This window comes from Megalops cyprinoides, chromosome 5 (genome assembly GCF_013368585.1).
Source record: "Megalops cyprinoides isolate fMegCyp1 chromosome 5, fMegCyp1.pri, whole genome shotgun sequence".
Lineage (NCBI taxonomy): Eukaryota > Metazoa > Chordata > Actinopteri > Elopiformes > Megalopidae > Megalops > Megalops cyprinoides.
In genome coordinates this window covers 32,850,306-32,874,567 of record NC_050587.1, presented here as the reverse complement: position 1 = coordinate 32,874,567, position 24,262 = coordinate 32,850,306, and the positions used below count along the sequence as shown (strand labels likewise).

The 24,262-nt window shown below is 42.1% G+C and overlaps 1 protein-coding gene across 1 annotated transcript in view; it reads left to right on the top strand.

Annotated features, from left to right (window-relative positions):
- LOC118778443 (protein unc-13 homolog B-like) overlaps positions 1-24,262 on the top strand; it is an 88,354-nt gene that overhangs the window by 39,837 nt on the left and 24,255 nt on the right. Inside the window, exons 3-9 of the mRNA XM_036529973.1 lie at positions 498-597; positions 10,464-10,581; positions 12,134-12,257; positions 14,106-14,179; positions 15,335-15,392; positions 18,198-18,227; positions 22,401-22,623. Coding sequence (XP_036385866.1) covers positions 498-597; positions 10,464-10,581; positions 12,134-12,257; positions 14,106-14,179; positions 15,335-15,392; positions 18,198-18,227; positions 22,401-22,623 — 727 coding nt within the window. The remainder of the gene's footprint in view (positions 1-497; positions 598-10,463; positions 10,582-12,133; positions 12,258-14,105; positions 14,180-15,334; positions 15,393-18,197; positions 18,228-22,400; positions 22,624-24,262) is intronic.

The window sequence follows — 24,262 nt, the reverse complement described above, 5'->3', positions numbered from 1 at the left end:
AAGTTTAAAAAGCATTTAAGTTTTTTTCAGCCTTGAAAAATGTCGTGTCCTTCACAATCCACATAATGAAGGCTAAATGTCTGGATGATGTTTTGTTGGAAAGCTTTCAGTTTAAGGGTCTGGCATGCTACCTTTTGAGAAAATATCTGAGAAAATAACCATTCAGACAAACTTACTGTATCTGTCTTTATTGCCCTTTGTTGCATCATGTTTTCTTTTGTTGTGCTTTTTACTTTATATCTCATACATTCTGTCACCATTTTTATGCAGCTGTTTTATTACATGGAGTGAGTGAGGTAATGTTCCTTTTCCAGGGTGTACTAGCAGTGACCCATGCTCTCTTTGAACCAGCAGTCCAGTGTCTATCAGTTCCACAGTCTAATGCTCTAACATTTCCCACTGCAATACCCATAGATCCACTATAACTTAAGATCACTGTAACTTAAATATCCCTGAATTGTATGGCTGTGTTTAAGTTTTCTTTTCCTCTGTTGCAGATAAGTTCAATACCTATGTGACACTCAAGGTACAGAACGTCAAAAGCACTACAATTACCGTAAGGGGGGACCAACCATGCTGGGAGCAGGACTTCATGTTGTAAGTACCATGTTGTTCAACCACTCATCATCTAGGTGGCATTATGACAAATATATTCATCTCAGTTGGCCTATTTTATGCTGATCAGAATGGCAGTTTCGATTGTTTTTCATATAGTGTCAGCTGCACACTTGATAGATGGTTAACAATTTCAAACCCAGGGATAAAAATCAGAGCTGCTTTGTTGGATGAGAGTGAAAATATTTGTTAAGCATTCCAGATAATTCCTCCTTCCCCTAAAGCCTGTGAGAGGCTTTTTATGGATGGTGTGGGAAGGGGGAGAAGGACTTTGCATTTATAAGAGGAAAATGACTCTGCAGACAAACCAAACCTGTCATTGTTTCATTGCTGGTGGCAACCCATTTAAGGCACTGCAAACAGATTGGAGGGGTATACTGACGTAGATGACAAAGCGCTGGAATATCTCAGCTTTTCAGAAAGCCTTATGGTTCTTTCTCCCAGATCACTGCGATATGGTGTTTAAAAAGAGTCTCCTCAGCTGCACCGAGCTGGCTTTTGTAGTCCCCCACTTTACCAGAATGAGAACAGCGGTATATCTGTTAAGTAAACAAATCCCTCCTGATTGCACTTTCTGTAGGGAATGAGATAATTTAGTGCAGAATAAATTCCTATTTAGAAACTTCTGCCTCTCGCTTTTCAAAACTCAATGGGAATAAGTGCTAGTAGTTGGCAATAATGTCACAGGGATAAATGAAGATTTGTTTTGTGTTATCACAAAAGGAGCATTTCTTGCAGATAATTGCCTGCTTACATATCTGTCCTCTTCCAGGTGCACTGTATTGCTGCCTTTAGCCTGCCATGCCTTAAACTCTTAGTTTATGGTGTTATGTGGAAAAGGGGGATATATTCTGTCTTAATTGTTTTGCAACTGTTGCGTATGCTTGGTTCATTCTATTCTGTTGAACTGTACTTTTTAAAATAAAAACAGGCTCATTTGGTTTGTGTTCTTGGCAATCACAATTGTGGAGTTAACTGAGGAAAGTCCATGCCTGTGTTCCATTATTGTGGTCATGGATACCTGAAGGTAGGTAGGAACCAGTGATGCAGATGTGGCATCTGGTTTATAAGGTGCAGTGGAGCAGTCATCAAATTGAGAGGAATCTTTTCTGTGACATGGCTATATTTGTGCATGTGTACTGCCCTTACATGGAGCCAAGAATTCTGAATATCTGACAGACTTAATGGTAGTATCCAGGAATGTTTGAGGGAATTGTGAACCTCTTGGTACCTCTCTGAGGGGTGATGGTAGTGAGACTGAAGGATATTTGTTGCCTTCATTGGAGACTATCAAGTGCTGTCATTCTTTGAATTTCTTCTGAGAGTGATCTGTCAGGATGCTTTCCATATCTGAAGAAAAGGCTAGCCACATCAAGATGTTATCTGAAACCTCACAAATCCAGAAGTGTGAAGTGGTCATGTCAGAACGCATCATTATTCCTTGAGAGAGTGCTCTCTCTCTCTCTCTCTTTCTCTCTCTTCTCTGTCTCACACTCTCAGCCTTTTTCATATATGGACACTAACTGGTGTTCACCCCCCTCCCCCACTCTCTCTTCCACACTCCCTGCCTCCCGCCCCTTTCCCCGGTCTGTCTCCCATCATACCTACTCACTTTTGACTGGTTCTTGTCTTCTCTCTCCCATCTCTCTGTATTAATGAGGAAACACAGAGGGGATAGCGGTTAATGTAATGCCGTCTTTGGCTTGAATTCCCTCCTGCTTCTCTGCATCTGTGCTGTGGTTATTCTCGCTAATGTTTTTTATGAGAATCCCATCTCTTAAAAGACACCCCCTCCCACCCACAAGGCACCAGTGTAGTGATTACATCGAACAAGACTTTGAGATCTTACCATATGCATCCTGCTATCTGCTGCTGTCATTAGCACAATTACCGTAGCTCTCACTCTGCTTGATTCCTGCCACATTGTGTGTCATACTACCAGCACAAATGCTTCAGCCATTTCCATGCCCCCCTTTTTTTAGCAGTTTTAAATGGTGTTGAGAAAAGATTCAGAACTGAACATTACATTTGGTTTCGGTGTTGAAGATTTAAGCAGTGGTTCATTTTAGATTTAAATGTTAGGTAGTGATCCATTGTTTGGAGCTGGTTTAGCGTTGAGCTCTGTCAGACTATGTTTCAGTGTTAGAAGGCGGTTCAGTGTTGAGCTGTGGTTCTTTGACAAGCTATATTGAGCCATGATTCAGTGTTGAGCTGTGGTTCAGTGTTAGATGGAGGTTGAGTGCTGAGTTATGGTTCTGTGTTGAGTTGTAATATAGTGTTGCTGTGTTTATGTGTTGAGTTTTGGGAGAATAGTGACCAGCAGTGCTGTGTTCAGTTGTGTTTTGGTGTTGAGCTGTGGTTTTTCAGGGTCTCTGCTACATCAGGATTAGTGGCCTGCTGATCCATGTGCTGATCTGTGTAAACCTTCGGGGTGGCAGGGATTAAGGACAGCTTTACACTGATGCAGTCATCCACCATGCAGACAACAGCATCACATATTAACCCCCACTGTTCTGAGAGCAGTGTGCCATGTCCCAACTGTCCAGGGAACAGCAAATGATATTCACGCTGACTGTTCAGAGAGCAGTTATGACATATTCATCCATGCTGTGCTGCCCTTAGTGAATTTGCCATCAACAACATGAAATATTCATCAAGATAAACTTGAAATGTCTCCAAACATTCATGCCTCTTGTGTCATGTGCCTGTTTCAAAATGGGAAGCATACAAATACAATGGCAATTGTAAAATGCACATTATTCTTTATTGAACTGGTTACTGCATCTGAACAGGGCCTGCTCTTAACTTTGAGCAAAATATTTAAGTTCATTTTTGCTAAACTTACAGTACACAATGTCAGCATTTGAGGGTTATTGAAATGAAAGAATATTGCTTTGTAAGAGTTGAAAAAAATCTACAATTGTTTTGGTTTTTGAACGTCAATGTGCACTGTAGTTAGGTTACATACATGCCAGCATCTCTTTCTTTGCTCTTCATTTTGAATCTTCATTAACTTACGTGTGTTTGTGTACATGGACGTCACTAAAGTTTTGCGTTGTTGGTTCCAGATGGATGTCTTGGTGTTTGGTTCTTAGTGACTTCATGCCTATATCACTGCGTCCTGAGCAGCAGGTGGATCCCTTGTCATACCGAGTTACCAGCAAACCGCCTGGGTGGACGAGTGCAGAGATGAGCAGAACAAATCGATTTTTTCCTCCAAGTTGAGGGAGTTTCTGAACTCAAGCACCTGTCAACCAGTCCGCACATAAGCAGGTGTCAGAAAACAAACATTTGCCCAGTGTTGTCATTGCCGTCCCTGTTTTACGGCTCACCAAGGGTAAACATTTTGTGCAGGGTGACACCTACCTCTGTACGCATAGTCCTGCTAAATAAGTCCAACAGATGGGTTAGTTCAAGGAAGGGAAATCGACAATGTTCTGCCTTCTCCTGATTTACTCCCTCTTAAAGGGTTATTTTAATAACTCTGTTCATTTTTCAGCCGTGTACGTCCTGTGTTTAGTTGTACCTAGGCCTACCTGCTTTCGGTCCGCTGTACAGACTGCCTGTTGACGTAAGAGTTCTTGGAACAGTGCTTGTTCATATTGACTTCTGTCCCTGCCTGAATTATTTATTGGGGCTTGGACTGTGTAAATTTCCACCATCTCCTGTCTTGCTGTCTCTGTCTGGACCGACATTGTTTTCTGAAATGCTGTAAAACTCACTGCAGCATTTACCATGGAAAATGCTGGTAAACAACAGGTTACAGTATATAGCTTCAGTGTGGTAACGGAAACGGGAGTCATTGCCATTATTTTGAAAATATGCTGTGGAACTGCTTTATTGCATAATAAACTTAGTTGGTGATCTCACTCGCTATGTATTCCTTGCATATATCTGTAATCCAGGCAGTAACAACACATAAACTGTAACCTACCTGTTTAGCCATACTAAACTTCTAAGATTAATTAGGAAACCTTGCCCAAATGTGAGATTGTGGTCCTAGATCAGAGAAAGTCTGAAATGATCCCACAGGTCTACATTTTGAGTCATCTCTGGATTGATCTATATAATGTGCAGCCATCTGGTTCACAAATTGTCTATGCAGTTTATAGGCCAGATGGGTGCACATTAAATCAAAGCTTTGATTTATGCCTTAATGAGATTTGATCAACCTGATATAACTAAATTAGGCCTAGCTGTTTTGTTTGTTTTGCATTTAATGACACAGAATCTGTCCCAACACTAACACAAGCTCAGGCTACTTATGGCTGTTTTTATTTGAGTGGGTGTGGCAAAATTGTGAGAGATCATTGTTTTTTGTTCAAGGAACAATAACTGACCACTATGCATGACTTCAAATGTCAAATCGGACAGCACTGGTTGGGACATCTGGATAAGTGCTGTCAGAACAGCCCACTGCCATGAGAAAGAATCACTGTGGTCTCAATATTCTGGTCTATGTCCAACAATGCCTTGGGTCCTACGCCCTAAGGAGCTGTCAGGTTTATGTAAGTGACAGGCTGGTAATGAGATAATGACAGTCTCTGGTCAGGGAATGTATTTCGTCAGGTGATTCCCACACACTGGATATGAGGCCAGGAAATGGCCGAAGGCAGGGCAATTATGTATTGATTGTGGTACTGATGACCCAACCTACCTATGGTACAGTTGCCTTCAATTTCCTGTCACTATAAACCCTCAAAATATTTTTTGATTGGGTCTGAGAAGTGATTGTGGTAGCTCCTAATTGCATTGACCAATGCATACAGTACATAAGTGAAAGCTTGCACTCTGCACAAAAAAAGAAAACACCGTAGGTGCTCTGGTGTATACATGCGGTATGCATTATTTCAGTGGTGTGATCACTATCATCAGCATGTGTATAATTATTTAGGGTTAGGTATTATTATTTCAGAATGGGAATGGGTGGGTCCAACCCTTAAAGGCCACAGCCCTTAATATTTTTAAAATTATGAATCAATGTGGACCTTCAACAGAAAACCAGGTGAGTTGGCTGCGTATTCAAGTAATGACTTGAATTCATTTGCCTGTCTAACTAATGACTTGAATTAATGACTACTGCATTACTTCTTACTTAGAAGTGTCTACTGTGCACTTCACAGAAAAAAAAAATCCTGCTTTTTATCAACGGCCCAGAGGACTCGAACGGCTCCTTTTTATTCCTTTGCTGTGTAGCATCAACTTATACTCACCTTTTCAAATCACTTTCTACAAAGGCTTTTGTAAATGTCAGGAAATGGAACATACTGCTCTGTACTTTACCCTGGTGGTAAAAAAAATAGACCTGAAGGAATCTGATAAATTACTATGCGCATGGTTCAACATGTATTAAAGTGAGGCAGGAGAACATGAGCCAACTCACCTCCTCGTGTGTAATGTTATGATGGACAAAAGGGGTTTGAGGAGATGATCAAATTCCCTTCAGATGCTGGTAGTAATATTGATTTGATGTGTGAATTCAGTGAACACGAATTCAGTTCACTCCATACAGGTCAAATGTGTCATGCTCTTTTACTTGGCACTGCCTTGGAGCAATGCTGGCTTTTACAATATGCCATGTCTTACTGCTGGGGAGCAGGTAGCAGTTTACGAACCAGTTTTACAGTTTATGTATGATGCCTGTTTTTAACAAATAATGGTAGTGTGTAGGGCTGGGTAGCATTGATATTTTATTGATACCAGCATCAATACCTGTTATGGCTATTGATACCAATACGTTAACAATGAAAGCACAGGGGTCTCCCCAAAGAATGGAACAGTTAGCATCATACTCCTTCAGCTGTGCCATAATACCAATTTTCCAAAGTTACAGTTCAATTTTGATCATTTCTGAGATAAGTAAGTAAGATATGTGAGATGAAATGGCCAAAAAGGGCCTGTTTCCTGCAGGGCACTCCATTATAATTACATTATTGGCATTTTTAGCAGACACTCTGTATACATAGATTACAATTTTTATATGTTACTCATTTATACAGCTGGATATTTACTAAGGCAATTCTGGGTTAAGTAGCTTTGCCCGATGGTACAACAGCAGTGCCCCAGCCAGGAAATGAGCCGGCAACCTTTTGGTTATGACTCCTGCTCCTTGCCACTATGCTACACGGCCATCCAATATGCCAGTCTAACAAAGTCTAACACATAAAGAGCCACTAAAAGGTTTAAAAAAAAAAATCGGTGTGATTCAGTTAGTTTGGTGCTATCATAAAAGGTGCCTTGGACTGAGTACTGGTACACACCCCTGGTAATGTATACAATGAAATATTGCACATGGAGTGTTTCAATGATGATGATTTAAGTCCCTTGAACATTGATGACAGACGCTTGGCCACTGAAGGCCCATCTGATTAAAGGCCCAACCCTTCGTAGGCCCAGTTCTTTGGGGATCCAATGCTTTGTAGGTCCAACACTTTGTAGGCCCAGTTCTTTGAACGCCGAACGCTTTTGACACTGCTTTGTCGGCAAATGCCTTTGTTGTCACTTCCAGTAATAACGATATTGAAAAGCAATCTATAGACGTGTACGTTGCTTTAGCTGTCATGTTTTTATGCGCAAAGTCTTGTCTCATCTCTGCATGAATGCTTTTATTATGTGCCTGTGATGGTCTTTTAAATGGAGTATTTCTTGCTGTTAGTGTGGTTAAGAGCATGGGTTGGGAGACAGCATTTAGAGGCAGAGCCTTGATGTTTCTTTCTCACAATAGATTACAGAGCAGACAATCTGTGTCTATGGCAACGTATCAATTAGTAATTACCTTATTTTCCTTTTGCTTTGTGAGCCTTCTGGAAAAAAAAAAATAGAGAAAAGTATAAATGCAAAGCAAACTGAGTGTTGTTTGTGATTTGTGTTTTTTTTTTCTCCCAAGCACTTGCATGCTGAAGCTCACGTCGGGAATGAGTCATTTCTTCCCCCATTCCACTTCGATTGACGAACGAATACTCAAATTAATAATGGATGGGTTTTAAACACCATGCGCGGGGGACTACAATTGTTTGGGTACCTTTTGCTGACGCCTCCGGCTGACGACAGTGTTTTATGAAAGGCTGTGCTGGTTTTCTTATTTTTTTGTTGCAGATAATGTTACTGTGATTTGTCTGCAGGTGTTGCATCTTATTTGCCTTTTTGAGTTCCCAAATCTATTGAAAAGACAATGCAGCAAGTACATTTTTGGTTGCCGGTGGGAACACAATGGAAATGGTCCCCCTTTTTTGTTTATTTCCTGCTCTGTATGCGTATTTACAGTATGGATGTTTTTTCTTCTTCCCAAGAGATCACCTTATATGTGCTACCTTCTCAGTTGCCCCATATAATATAGGTATTGTTGTACAGCGTTGAATCAAGGCATCTCTTTGTTCACAAAGCAGCATCTCCGTATGCTATGTCTGTATGACTGTGTAATTGCTCTTCTTTATCCATTTACTTCAGTCTCCTGAATAACTTTGACTACTTGTTGTACCTCTTATAACTTGAATTTCAGCACTGTTATGTATTTTGTAAATCACTCTTTGACAGTTCCTTTGTTGAGAGTGCTATATTAAGCTTTTTGATTGCTTTATATCACAGAGAGATACTGGTTAAACATTTGTTATGGACTTTTCTGTGTAATCCTAATTCAGCTCTTCACTCCTATGAACCTTGCTTTTAAGAGTATTCATATCGATGCCGTATAATTAATATGCTGATGTATTAACAACACTTAACACTGTCAGTGTATAGTACATGAGTACAACAAGATACTCTGGATACTGCTGATTAAAAGCAGGGCTTGAGAAAAGCTGAACTGTAATAAGAAAACATTTTTAAGTGTTTGTTCTTGGTGGTTTTAATTAGGGGAAGAGTTGCAGATACTCCATGTGGTGGGAGTTGAGAAGAGTGGCTGCTCATAACCTAATGACTCAGCAGGACTCAACCGGCTGAAATCTCCTAATTGGATACCTGAGGCAGTCCAAATCTGCCTGCATTGATCCCTGCTTTCAACCTGTCTCTGAGGAACATAACCCGCGGTTGATCACGTTTGTGAGACCTGGCTGAGGTATTGGGAGGAATACTAGGACATACCGAGCTTCAGCCTTCAAAGAGTGATCCAGATGGTACTACCTGTCTCTTGACTGGACTCTGATGTGACACTTCATTTTGGATTAGACACACTTATTCCCACTGATTCACCTAAACAAACAGCTGCATGATTCTTCAGAGGATATCTACAGTTGTTCTGTGGGGGGAAAGACATCTTTATTTTAGGCTACATGTATCATTTTAAATTTAGCCTATGATCTAACTGGACCTTGAAATAAATCTACAATATTAAGGTGAATATTAAAAATGGTTTGTTTGATACCCAAGTGACACAAAGTCAATAGCCCTGAGGAGGAGGGAATACATCATTGGTACGTGCAAACAGGCAGTCTCCCTGGTATTAATTTTCTGGAGTAACTACTTGGTGTCATAATTAAGGAATGGGGGGGGGGGGTTATTCTAATATCTATACGCCAGCTTCTCGGTCTGGAAAGTGGCGGGAAAGTTAACCCCATAAATTCTGAGTGTACAGGAGTCTCCTGAGAGTCCTCGAAGTTGGCCTGCTTTATTGCAGCAGTTTAAGCGAAAATCCCTTCTGCCTTTTATATGTCTATTTATTCGTGACAATTTGTTGTGCGGCGCCAGGGTATGTGCGAGCCTGCTGCTTGGAGCGGTCGTTAATTACCCGCTGTTTTTAATTAGACTGTGAATGCTCGCCGGCTCCCACTTGTTTCTTCCGTATCCTGAAAAGCGCACCATATTGCTAAAGTACTGATCTTACGAATATGTAAATGAAACATCTCCATTAAGACCTTTCACGGGAGCTGCAGACTTCATTTATTTTTTCAGCCAAGACTCTGGCTGGGACTATTGCAGTGTTGAGGATGTCATTACTGTTTTAAACTATTTCAGGTACATTGTCTTACTGAACCTGGAGACAAAACGGAATTATCATTTGTGCCGGTAAAGAGGTTTCGTCCACTACCTCCACCATTGTCCTGCTACACGGCTTGCTGACTCGTGTCACATAAGTCTGTTGATACAAGTTTCTATATGATAAAAGAGTTTTCCATTAATACATTAAACCTCTATACAAGAAATGTTCAAATTGATGCTGTTTTTCATTGCCACATTGATAGGATACTCTCATCTCTTTAAATCGGTGTTGATTGCGCTGAGAGGCATATCCTTCTATGAGGCTGAACTCCTGGACACATATATATTTTTTTAACTCTTTGAATCAAGTCTTTTTTTGTGGAAATTGTGAACACATAGCCTGCCTTTGTTCATGATTTTTGATCAGGCATGTCTGTTATCTAATATAACTGAAATTAAGCAGCAACATTTTTGAGGTATCACATTAATGCAACAGGATAAAAGACATGCACACAGATGCCAAACCCTTTCAAATGCTGAAAATTTTACTTCAGTTTTAATTATTGGCACTTTGCTTGATGCATTCAGTTTAAAGTTGATTTGAAATTTAATTATGTATTTATATAAAATGTGATTTTATGTTTTTTGATCAGCACAGTGTATTTCCCATCTATGATGAAATGACTGCCTTGAAAGCACAGAATGGTCAGGAAGTGAGCTGCAGGTTGAATTATTTTCATTTGAATATGAAAAGCGTAATTAATGTCTGTAATTGAATAAAAACACATCTGCTAACAGGTGTGTTGGTGGATTTCAAGGTATGTATCAAGGCAGGTGTGTGGTGTTAAAGGGTGTAGCAGCAGTGCTTTTCTTTGTAATTATTCACGCTGATGAATGCTCCACGTCTCTTCCACCCCCCTCCCCCAATCTTCCAGTGAGATCAATCGCCTGGACCTGGGCCTAATTGTGGAGGTGTGGAACAAGGGTCTGATCTGGGACACTATGGTGGGCACGGCCTGGATCCCACTGAGGAGCATCCGCCAATCAGATGAGGTAAGGGGTGGGCTTAGGTGAGCGGAGTGTATTTAGGCGAGCATCCCAGACATACATTGGTTAGTAGCCACCACAAAGCTGTGCATATATGCTTGATTCTTGCAACCAGACACTCAGGTTTCTGTTTGTAACAGAAATATCTCAGAGGCATTTTGAAGTGTATTTCTATGTCAAAAACACAAAAAGGTGAATGCCTTGGTGACTTATGATATCTGTAAAAGATACTACCCTGGAACATTTGAGTCTTCATTAGCAAATGGGAGAATCTCTCAGTTTTGTGTTAATGAACAAAGAAAATAGAATAAAACTTTGCAAGCGCAAATTCGATCAGTGCGGTCCCAGCAAGTGCGATTGCCTTTAGAGAAATGAACAACCCACTGTGCAGAACTCAGCTCATCACTCACATTAAGTGAAGTTCCGCTTCGCTGAAATTCCAGCGTGGCTTGTGCTCAAAGTAATTCGCGTTTTGTTAGTCTTAACTTGCGAAACTGTAACTTACAAATGAGCTTTGTCACGCTCAGATAAAAGCTACCAGCAGGACAAATGTTGTTTTTGTACAAAGCACAGCTGTGGATGTAATTCTATGGCTGCTGTTTGATCATTGCATTGTAAAAACCGTTCATGAGGTGACCATGAGAGTAGATGTGATATGGAGAGGTACCAAGCTGTGGGAGTGGGCTGTGAGGATACTGTAGGGTATATGACTACTGTTGACCAAGTCTGTTCAACCGCTCCTTGTTCTTTCAAAAAACTGTTTTTGATAAAACTTGTGAAGGATATATATAAGATACATTCATACCCTTGGTCAAAAGTGTTAGGAGAAACATTTTTGCACATTGCTAAAAAATTAGACAGAATTGCAAATGGAAAAATACTAAAACAAAAGATACTGAAGAATCCCAGCCTTATGTAAACTATTCCAGATATAGTGAGCTGCTAAAACCCAGCGCTTGAGATTGAGGTTGGGGGTGAGCACTGCTATTGAAGTCATTAAAATAACATTCTTTGTCATGTAAAAAATGCAAAAGTAAAATAAACTACTGAGATCAATAACAGCAAAAAGGGATCTTGCAGGATAGATCATCAAACGGGATGGGAAAGCAGTTTTTTAAGGTTCTGTCAGAAAGTACACTCAGATGTGTGTGACTTTCAAGACTTCCTTGAGTATTACAACTTTTTCAATCCTTGAAGGGCTCAAAAAGTTCTCTTGAAAAGGAAACTCAAAAAAAAGTTTTGATTGGACATATCAGGCTGTGATAACTGTCAACTTTGCAAAATGAGCTAGAACTGGGCATGAGTGCATGTTGAAAAAAGTTGAGTTACTGGTCAGCACTGTATTATAGGTAGCGTTGTACTACTTTGTAATGTAAATGTGCCTAATTCTCTGTCCTTTGTCCCCTCTCCCTCTCTGTCTTCCTCTCTTTGTCTCTAAATGTATGTCTTACACTTTCTCTATTTCCCCCTCTCATCATCTCCAACTGTCCTGTTCCATCCCCACGCTCTTTCTGTCTGTCGTTCTCTGCTTGTCCGTCTGTCTGTCCTGACTTTGCAGGAGGGCCCGGGTGAGTGGACCTTCCTGGACGCCGAGGTGCTGATGAAGGCCGACGAGATCTACGGCACCAAGAACCCCACGCCCCACCGGGTCCTGCTGGACACACGCTTCGAGCTGCCTTTCGGTGAGCGCCCTGCCCCTAACCCACCTCTGTCCCTCCCCACTGTCAGTCCTGCTTTGCTCTCAGCTCACCCAGCTCTCGGCCTCTCTGTGACATCGTAATGCATTCTTTGGAGTTTCAGCCATAGCTTTAGGCTCAGGAGAGCCAGTGAATTTGGTGGAAGGTGGATGTTGTTTATGATGCGCAGATTACGTCACATTTGCTGTGCACATGCCCGTATCCAGGGCAATTTACAGGGCGTACTTTCTACATATCAGCAGTTTAGTCGGCTGGATGTTTACTGAGGCAATTCAGGTAAAGCATGTTTGCTCATGGGCGCTGGTAACAGCTGGTATTCCAGTCTGCAGCCTCTGGCCTTCAGCCCAGAGGCATAACCTCTGTAACATGGCGCCACCTGCATTGATTGATTGATTGATTGCTTTCAGTCAACTTTTATTGACTATAGCGCTCTTAACAATCACATTGTCACAGGGTACTTTATAATGCACTGCTTTCAGCGGAGAAGAAAAAATAAAAATACCCAAATGAGGCTAAATGAGAAAAACTTAAAGTTATCCTGACCTCAAGTCAAGTCCAGTTCTTTTCAAGTAGTGAGAGAGAGATATGTGTCGGGGGGGGTGGCAGGGTTGGAGAAGGGGCTTGGTTCTGTCCCCCTAAACGACCCCCGGGCGTGACAGCACCGGCGATTCTGGCCGCCCTCAAATCGATTGATCAAAATGCCATCAGGGTTGAGTGAGCCTCGCCGCAGCAGATCAGCGTCCATCTCATTAATAAGTAAAAACTGCCGCGGCGTGGCCCGAAAGCGCGTCTGGGCCCTTTCATGTGCCTGAGAGAGGAAGCGGTTCAGAGGCGGGTCCGCTCCATGCATACGTCTCTCTGAAAGCCACTGCGTTCATGTGGAGATCGGGCGCGAAAGGTTACACTTTGTGCCTGGCTGGGCTTTGTGAGCAGTGAGCCCTGAGTGAAACGCCCCTCCACAACCCAACCCTCCCCTCCCACCTCACCCCTCCCCGGTGAGCTTGTCTGTCCGGTCTGCCCTTTTATCTGAACCCTTTGAAGCCCCTCCGAACCCCACCCCCCTCCTGTTCTGCACTCCCCAGCCATCTTCAAAGTACAGCACATCTATGGACGGTAGGGGGTATGGTTAAGGAAAGGTTGGCCTGGTCACTGAGTTGGCCTGTTTGCCTCTCAGCCCCAATCTCTGTTGAAAATGTTCAAGGTGTTGTCCCCTGTCCCCAGTTGGCTAGCGGAGCATTTCTTAAAAATCAGTTGAAGGTGTGTTTTCCATTGGTTTCTCATGACTGCATCTGGCAGCCTCAAAGTGAGGGCAGTTGTTCTCTGTCCCTGAACATTTAGATGAATATCAGCGTGAATGTTTAAGCTTCTGGAGCGTAAATGATTTAAACATTTCAATATTCTACAGCTGTTGTGTACTGTACTATGAGGGCATTGTGGTGGAGCTCTGTGGTACAGCCATGTGGGCAAGCGAAGCTCCTTGCTTCATATCATCGAATCTAAAGAGGTTCTTCCAGTAGGCCTTTGGAAAAGCTAACTCACTGCTCTCTGGAAGAACGTTACGCCCCCACACCCCCACCCACACTGCAGGGAGTTGCCTTTGTGACATTTTTTTTTTTTTCCCTTTTTACAGAATACACAAAAGTGCATGTTTCCCCAGCCATGTGCGGGGGGGAGGGGGGGGGGGGGCTGAACTATTTTTAATGTCCTACAGGAATCGTAAGAGTCTCATGATAAATTGAAGAGCATGAATATATAATGTGAGTGCTGCGTGTTTGGGATGGGAAGGGAAGGTCTGGGATGTGCTAGTCTCTGTTTTCTACCCCCCTCTGCCAGACATCCCGGAAGACGAAGCCCGGTACTGGACCGGCAAGCTGGAGCGGATCAATACCATGAGGATACATGATGAGGTAAGCTCTCTCATTTGGACCTGAACCGCACAGCACCAGAACCTTCCTCACAGGACAAGACCATTCAGATGTCAAACATTGATGATGGCGGGATGTTAGTGCAGTGTTAAGTCTAGTGTCTCCAATAAGCCTTCATGTTCTCGAAAACCGTTTAAAAAGTTAATCTTTGCTGCAGCTTTAATGCAAGCATGTATGTGTGTGATAATTTCAGACTGAAAACATTGAGGGAACTGTACTTTATATCTATAGAACGAGTTTCTTTGTGTAATCTTTGACAGAATAATATCGCCCTGTCCCTTTAAAGACTGAAATTCTCCACTTTATGAAAGTTATGAGGTGTGAAATGAGCTGTGTTCTGTGGATTTTATCATCTCAACACTGCCATCTAGGAGGAATGCAAAGTTAGTGCACCTCACATGAGTCTATTCAATGATCGAGGCATGTTCTAATAAACCATTTGTTCTGTAAGTGAAATGTACTTGGCAAAACTGTGTTTTATTCTTTGTGTGTAAGATGATGGCTTCTGTAACTATGGTTTATTTAAATGTTAGCAGCAAGTACATCAACATTCAATGTCCTTTCTTTAAAATTGCAGCCTAAAACATGATTTAAATTCCAAATATGACAAAGTTGCAGTTACTGTGATGCTTATGCTGGTACACAGCTTGTAGAAATATGTGGCACAGGACTATTAATTGCTCAGTGGGAAGTCATTTATTCATGATTCGATTATCCCATTTGAAGAAATGACAAAGCTTCATTCAGTTTCACTCTGAAATAGTGCTTATCTGATTCCCCTGTCATGAGACAAGCAGTCAGGCATGATGTAGCTGTTAATATCTAATGGTGTTGTTTGCCAGCTCTCTCCTTGTTTCACTTCTGTTGGAGTCGCAAGATGACCTAGTTTGGGTACAGTACACTGGCATGTGTGTGATTTGATTAACTTTTTTTGTAGTGACTTAACATGTGTGAAGTTCCTCCGATGAGCGCAATATACAAATTTTTCTTGTATATTGGACATTGCTGTTGCGATATTTTTACATTTAAAACGGGTTTGTGTGACTCAGTGATGTGTTTCTTAAGACATCTGAGTCTTAATGGTTATGATGTTCCTTCTATCTCTTCCTCCCCCTTTCCCTCCTATTTCCCTCTTAGTACCCATTGCAAGATGAAGTTCAAAGGCGACCTCTGCCCTCTGCTGCCTCCCAGTGTTGTAAGTGTGAATTACACCTTATCGTGAAAATGTTTTGCACACATTCCTCATTTTTCAAAAACATGCATCTCTGGTCTGGTATTTAAAGAACATGTTTGTCTGAGTTCATTGGCAAATTCATATGCAAAAAAATAATCAAGCTGTGTCAGAATGGCATATGAACAGAAGTTGTTGAGTCTACTTAAAAAGCAGCGTTGGAGAAATTATACATTTACATTTCAGTATACTATATGTGCAGTAATCAGATTCTAATTAAGGATAGATGCATGGCGGTTGCATGCATTCTTGTGTCATCACTTAGCTTCTGTTCATTCACTGCTGCTCAATCCCACTTTAACTCTACCTTTTCTTTCCCTTTTTGTGTATTAATTTGTTATCATGAGTCCTTTGGAACAATCACTCATCTTTTATCCTGAACAAAGTTCCCTCAGACACATGGGTGTTTTTGACTGCCTGTCAATAAATTTGACTGCCTCCGGTTTCTATATGGAGTGTCTAAATGGCCTCACTTTCATAAAGAGAAATACTGTTTATACTGAGGGATTGAAGGCATACTGCTTCAAAAACAATGTTCTTAGGGTCTTGGGTGGCTCAGTTGCCAAGGTGTTTGCTTTGAACGCAGGCTAGTCCCATGACCTGGGTTTGAAACTGGCAGTGTTGTTTGCCATAACCGGAACAGTGGTGGAACACATTGGCTTCATTCCGCCGGGGGCCCAGGGGTGTGTAGGCTGGTAAGAGTTTCCTCATCCCGCTGCTCTCAGGCACCCTGCAGGTTGTCAGGTGCCATGTGAGTTGCACAGATGTTGTCAGTGGAGTAGAGCTTACCGTCCACAGTGAGGGTCCACTTGCACCACAGTGCGCTGTGTGACTTGCGGTGTGACAGACGGCTGTTAGCTGCATGCCACTGTATCGGAGGACTATGTTCATTTTGTCTCAGCAATCCTGCCAACTGCAGAGGTTGTCATAGTGAGGCAAGCCTAATGTGCAACTTACTCTTCCAAAACAGCTGCATGAAGTGGGGTTGGGGGAAAGCATAAACACAATGCTGTTAATTTATTACAGAATTAGTTGTGAATTTAGACAGATGCTGAATCCCGACACAAATCCAGGCCTACGCAATACCTCTTTGCAACACTAGAGGGGGACCTTTGATTAGTTCTGGAGCTTTCATAAATGGCCATTGAAGACCTTTCATTAACGTGGCTGTATTTCAGGTTTAGACCCTACCTGTCATAATTTAAGAGGATTCAGCTGCTATCATTCATGTGTTCATCCTTCATGGCCCCCCATAATATCTCTACTTATATTTCCCTCTTTATCTTGTCTTTGCCATTTTGCACATTGTAATTAACGCTTTAATAACAGTGATGACTGCAAAAAAATTGTGATATTATTGGCATACTATAATTGGATATTTTACCAAACAAGACTGTAAAAATAACCAGATTGAAGTTATATTATTTGATAACATTTAGAATATTTGTTCACCATTTAAAACATTTCCATTTACAAATGAATTTGAATACCATGGTGTTCAACTTATTATATTATACCATATTGCATGTCATTAAGATCGTAATCAGGCCATAGGAAGAAATATGACAGTAAAAACTACCATCATTTGTGATTGTCTTGCAGAGGTCAGACATGCTATCGAAAAACCTTTCCTGTCCCTCTGATTGCTATCTGCTCCCCGTCTTTCAGCTGTGGAGACATCAGTATGCTCAATCAGAAACAACTTTACACTTATCCCCAGAATTGTGCCTTGAAGTGCTCCTGAATCAGTATCCTCATACATATATCTTCTTTCCAGCCAGTGTCTCTGCCAATTTTCCTCATTCTGGCGGTAATTTTTCAAACTATTTGCAGCAGTTCTCACTTGGCAGATGTTATTTATTGTCTTAGCAGACGTCTTTATCGGGCATGGATTACACAGCTTACACCTTTTGCATATTATCCCTCTGCACAGCTGCATATTTACTGAGGCAAGTCAGGTGAAGAACCTTGGTCAAGGGCACAGCATCAGTGCCCCACTATGGATTTGAACTTGCAGATCTCGTTTCCCTAAGCACAACTCCACAGTAGGGCTGGCGTCTAAGGGGCACTGCGCTGGCACAGTCTCTGATTGCTGTTAATCATGGTCAGGATTAAAGACTCTGTTCTGAGGCTTTATTGAAGGGGTGGCCGCAGCTAAAAGGGAAAGATTGGGGGGAATAAAGCACACGTAGGTTGTTTGTTGTCACGTCTTTCATGAATAATAAAATTAATGTTCTCAGCAACACCAGAGGGCCTTGGGGGGTCTCTGACACAGTGCAGCTGATGATGAAAATTCTGTTATTCCAGTCACGGTCTGCCTGTTGTGGTTTACAGGCCATTGGATGCTTCTGGGCCTCGAGGCTGTGTTCCTTAGTATAGGTTTATATGCACTCAGGGCCTGGCGCCTCAATTGTTGTGCTTTGTAGGCCCCTTTTCAGGTTGTTTATAGGTTTTCTACAGCTTGTAAATGATTCCTTTTCAGGTGCACAAAATACCTCACTTTTCTTCATGTTGGATATGTTCGTCTTAATGTTTCATGTTTGCCAATGCCTGTGTCGTTGAACCTGTGAAAGATAAATTGAGACAATCATAATGTTGCAAATGGCCTCTAATTGCTGTTAGTGTATTGCTTGCTTCTGTATCCAGAAAACTCCCATCACACGCACACAAAATTTGTTTGTTTCACTGGAGTATTTCCTAAGATCTTGTGTTTTTTGACCCCCCCCTTTCCCCCACTCTTTTTTCTGCTAACCTTTGCATCCTCACCAGGCAACTATTTTGGATGGGGCGATCCACAGAGTATGTAGCTCTCTTTATTTGGTTATTTTCGATTCGCCTCCTCGGGTCCCCTCTGGCAGCCCCCCCCCCCCACCCCCCTTGTGTGCTCTCTGCATGTTCTCCTGGTTTGAACCAGAGACCCCTGCAGCCCGAAAGGATATTCATGCAAGGAAAGGCTCCTTTTCTGTTGCCCCCTCTCATCCTCATTCTCATCAGCTCTCGTCCCCAGCCTGGCCCACAGTCATCTGTATCGCTCCCTTTCGGCCTCCCTTCAGCACCGGAGAGGAGTGGAGGAAACATGAGTGGATCTTTCCGTTATCATTTAACGCAAGCGTCTAATTGGAGCTTGAAACAGATTTCCAGTTTTCTGGAAGAGGGCAATAAGTGTTTGAAAGCGAACCCCAAGGGAAGGTGTTCAGTTGGATGTACCAGGGCGTGCTCTCCCCTGGGGTTCATTTTCAATTAGCTGTGGAGGTTTTCCAGAAAGAAACTTAATTCAATTTCCAGTCTTGATTTACGTGAAAGATGATAACTGTAATGTAATCCGCTGATAATTTTTGTTCAGTAAATAGCCCTGATTGCCCTTTAGGCAGAATTAAATCTTGCTGTAGTGAACACAACTAGTGATGGAAGGGTGATGTGTCACACTGACACAAGCCTATCATAGCCTTTCTGCACAGAGAGATAATAGCAAGCCAACAGAATGACAGCTGCACACTGTCCAGTTCGGCCCTTCCTGAGGGAAAATTCTAGTGAAAAATTCAAAGAGAGACCATACTCGGTCAGGGGCCATGACAGTGACAGACAGAGGTTTGCTGGCCGGCTGTAAGGTGGCTGACTGCTATCCCTGATACCTGCAGTGTTTTTTTTCCCGCCTTGCGGGAGGATATCAGTCAGGAGAAATCAAACTTTCGGTCAAGCCGCAAAACTTATCAGTGTCGTGATAAAGCTTGGCCAAGCTCAGCTGTCCCCCCCAGCTTGTCAAATGCACCAGACAGACAGAGGTCATCGAACTTGTACAAAACCAAATCGGGATGTCCTGTAGGATAGGAGTCTCCTTTTTCATTTCCTCCTTCATGTAGGGTTTGGTTTTATTTTGTTTCCTTAATTTTGGCTAGAAATTGGGTAATTATAGTAGGTGTGGTTTAAAGAGCATGAGGTACTTTCTGGAAAAAAAGGACCAATACTTGGTGATTAGAGGTATTCTGCAAATAGAAAGAAGCATTTTAAATAAACCAAGGGAAATGATGTAGTGCCAAGCACACATTGATTAGATTAGTTATAATTAGAAATAAATGTCTTAAATAGGAACAAGTAAGCTGTGCTCATTTTTCTGAGAAATCTTCCCCTGAACTGAAGCCATGACCTGAGTCAACAGCATCTCTGAGGAATGCAGTGGAGATTGAAAAACAAAATAACTGATTCAGGATCGGATCGGTGTCATTCTCTCATTTTCACAAACCTTCATTCATATAGTGTCTCTCTTAGGAGAAAACACAAGCACAAGGGTAACGGGGGTAGGCCACCTCCTGGGTTTAACTCATTCCATTTGCGCCCCTACCCCAAACAACAAACCCCCCTACCCCCTACGCTTTGCATACCTGTTTCTCTCTGGAGAAAAACCCAAGGTTTGTGTGCATGAATATGTAAACTATTTGTGAAAACAACTGTGCATGTCCCTGCCTCTTACCCAACCAATCAGACCTGTCCTGGTGAGCTTGTGAACCCCAGGGTCTTCTGTATAGCGATGAGATGGGGCCGTAACCATTCCTCACCTGTGTGTGTTTTGTGTGTGTGTCTCTGTGTGTCTATGTGTGTGGTTCTGTACAAAAAAAAAAAAAAAAAACAAGGAAGTGTTTAGTTGGCTGAATCAAGCACCTATCAACCACCCTTGTCCTGGGCTTCATATCTAAAAGTCTGTTGTCTTGTTTCTACAAAGCTCCATTCAGACATACATTTAAGGAAAAGAATGGGTTACTTCTCACAGAACAGTCCTAAGCACTCTGAAAATGATGCTTTTCTGTCATTTGCCTGTATTTGTGTGTGTACACTCACTTGAATGTGTTTCTGTACATTTACAAAATGCTCCCACTGTGTGTACTCTGTGTGGTTGTATCATGTTTGCAGGATTTCTAACCTATGTGAACATACAATACTTTTTAGTCTCAACATACTGCAGGTGTATGTAAGGGAATCACACCTGATGATGTCCAATAGCCTTGAGTAAGACTGAGGCACTATAGACAGGTCTAAATTTAAAGGCCCTATGGTTAAAGTGGAATGATAATTTTCATTTTTAAGTGGCTGAATTTTAGTTTTTAGAGTTGTCACATAGCAGTCAGCTGTCTCCCACTTGTCCTGGCTTGCATCATCAGGATTGTTTACTTCTTTAAGTGTTTTTAAAGACTAAATTTGTTCTCACGTTCTGGCCTCCTCCCACACAAATTCCCAGACGTGTCATTGGGCACGAGTAAATGTTCATACGTGTGTGTGTGTTTCTATATGTTTGCATTTGTATTAGTGTCTGTGTTTGTGTGTGTGTGTGTGTGTGTGTGTATTTATACATGTTTTGTGTATGTCTGCCTATGTGTATGTGGATTGTCATCATTACTGTAAATACATGGGGGTTTGATATTAACATTTTCCCTGAGAATGGGGACTAGATGAGAAACATGGTGGTTTGGTCTTCTGGTTCACCATTGCCAGTCATGCAAGACTACTCCACCCCACCCTGATATTAATCTTGGCTATGTAACATCACTAGTGCAATGTGGTAGTCATTTCTTTATGGCTCAGAATGACCTGACATCACCAACCGTGGTCCAATGTATTCTGATAATTGGCAGCGCAGAAATACCTTGTGCACAGTGAACACTTGAACACACAAATTTAGTCTGTCTTGAATTTGGATGTGTTCTGGGTGCCACTGATGTCCAGGACCAGGGTTGCAAGCACACTATCATCAGCTCATCATACCTTGTAAATTTTAGCTCACCTGTTCAGCCATTGAAGTTGAGTGCCCCATTGCTTTAAACCAGGCAGGTCTCAACGATCAGATATGTTTACATAAGAACCCATTTAGCTGTCCCTGCTTGATGCCAATGGAGCATGAATTGCTCGTAGGAATGTGCTTAAGCATGCTTGCAGCTACTGCCATTTAAAATTTTAAATTTTAACTAAAAATAGAAAGCATATTTACCTTCCTCTGTGGATTAATAGCAAATAAATAATGATTCATTCATTGACACACCAAGTGCTGTGTTCTCCACCATCTGAACGTCAGGGTTGAGACATTGCTGTGAATTGTGGGCATCTCCCCTATGTCCTGTTACTTCCTGCTCAACTCCTTTACAACACTTGGTTAATTGTGGGTGTATTTACTTCTTTGTGTTGATTATTGAGTTTGTTTGCACATTATATATATTAATTTATTTCCTTTGATAGATCTTTGATAGATGAAGAAATGATTTGTTGATTTTTTCCTAGGCTATTTATGACACTAGATGGAAACCTATTATAATGAAAATGCAACTGGGAAGTATTCGTGAAAGTCTTTGCAGTTTGTTTTATAAGTGACTGACAAAAGTTCAGAGCACTTTTCACAAGTCAGTGAACCAAACCAAAGGTATTTTCACACTGTACGTCCCTAATCAGTGTCTATTTAAAGACCCTGTTTAAGAAACTCTTTTCTACATTGATTTCCATTGTATGTGTACCTAATCACTTACTGCTTATTACTGGGCATGTTTTGACTGGTTACCAGTCAAACATTTATCTGGCATTTCTCTAAAATGTATTGTGATGTTTACCTGATGTGTATCATATTTCCTAATATTTGTGGAAATACACTGTTAGCTGTGGAGGGAGATTTTGTCTCACCGTTTATTAGCTTAGTTGGTGGCTGATTTGGATTTGGGCTGAGAGTCCTGCATCTGTGTGCATGGCATGTCTTGGCTGGATTTGGTGAAGGTGAATGCGTTTGAGGCCCATTGAAAACATGAGGAAGTAGGTGAAACGTATGTCCCATCTCCGGACCTCCCCGCTTTCGTTTTGTAACCATGTTCTACCCCTTTCCCTCCCGTGATGTTCCTTTGAAATGTGCAGCTGTGGGTGGTCCACCCCTCCCGCCCCCCCGCTCTCCTCACTGTGCCTGGGCCACTTCTGTGTTTCGGAGCTTGTCTTATCCCCACGCAGCCCTGGATGACCACGACAGCGCAGTGGACGACCGGGACAGCGACTACCGCAGCGAGACCAGCAACAGCCTGCCCCCGCGGTACCACACCACGGCCCAGCCCAACTCTTCCCTGCACCAGTACCCCATGGGGGCTCGGATACACCAGCAGGCGGACTCCCGAGAGTCCTGCACAGACTCCATGCAGAGCTACGACCTGGACTATCGGGAACACAGGGGGGCCAGGTACACAAATGCACACACACACTCACACAGATACACATACAAAGACACACACATACACATCCAAGTGCTTCTGGGCATGGGCAGATATACAGACAAAGACACATATGTACACAGATACACACGTGCTTCCCCAAAAAGCACGCACCCACTAATAGAAGTCCTGCCAATTGCACAGTAAGGACAGAGAATCTGCATGGTCAGATGGCTCTGACTCACACTCATTTGAGGTCTGTTTTTTTATGTGGAGTTTTCCTCCAAATAGGCTTGTTGTTGCAGATGAAGCGGCAGACTTGAAACACAGCTCCCAAAGGGCCGTGCAGATTTAAATGTCTCTTTCAGTTCGTTTGAAGGCTCTGCTCAGAAAACAAGTCCGCAGTTCATCCAGCGGCTTTAGTGGGTTTAGCTGCTGATCTTCTAATGCCACCACTCCCCAGTGATGTGCGATTCAACAGCATCCCTCCATTCACTGTTTTCCTAGGGCTGGGGTTTTCCCACAGACAGTCTCTCCAACTTACAAAGTGCTGACTTCTTCTAACAATGGGTTTCTGCCCTATTCCTCTGAGCAAAGCGGAGCGTTATTTCCCCATTCTCTCTATCGCGTATCCATAAAAGAGAAAAACATGCCCGTGAAATAATAACCGACCAATGAAAGAGCCGTACCGTGCCCACCAAGAGTCAGTTTTCTTGTATCCCTTCCACTGTCAATGACTGGGACATGGGAGCTTAATCCAGATAAAGTGCCTTGCATAGCCCAAGACAAGTCTGCGGCCTGCTACTGTTATCAGTGACATATTGGAAGTCTTGTATGTAAATGACAGTGGGACAACCACTTCAGGCATATCTTTAAATTACTGGTGTACATTTGTAAGGAAATTAAAATCGGAGGCTAAACTCTAATGCATTTTCTGCACCCCTTCTAGAAATGCAATTTTTGCAGATAAGATGAAATGGCAAATTTCCATTTTGCTTCCAGTGTAGACATCAGTTTGAATTATACTCTCCCCACTTGATAAATACTGTACTTTAATCACTGTGGTCATAGCAGCTCACAATTCTTTCTACAGCTCTTTTCAAGTTTACATTAAACGGGAAAAGGTCCTGGAAATGTTCTCTGTTTCAGCGGGGCTTAGAATTTGAAGTTGCATTCAGGATGTTAAATGAAATCCAGTGTAATTTTCACAAATGACGATTGGAGTTAAGGATGGTATAGGGGTGTAAAGAATGCAAGTTAATGTTTTATGTTCGTTTTTATTTCAGAGGTAACGTAGGGTGATACGATTCCAAAGGTAAAATGGAACTCTGACTGAAAGTAATACGGCCTCTTATTTTTATGCCTCCAAAGCTGCTGGCAGTCCTTCTTAGACCAAAACAAATCTTGGCTCTCAAAGTTATTGATAAATTTACTTTTGGTGAAGTGTTTCAATAGATATCAATCTTTGGACGATAGCATGGTAAAATACGGTTGACAAATAAATTAAATTCTGCCATTAATGTGGCTTCTGCCAAGTGACATCCTTACCAGAGTGATGAAGGGTTATGCTTTCTGTCTGTGGGGAAACAGCCAGAGAAGAACGCGTTGTGTGTGTGTGTTTTTTTTATACTGCCATTGTATAAGAAAAGCATTTGGGATGCTGATAGA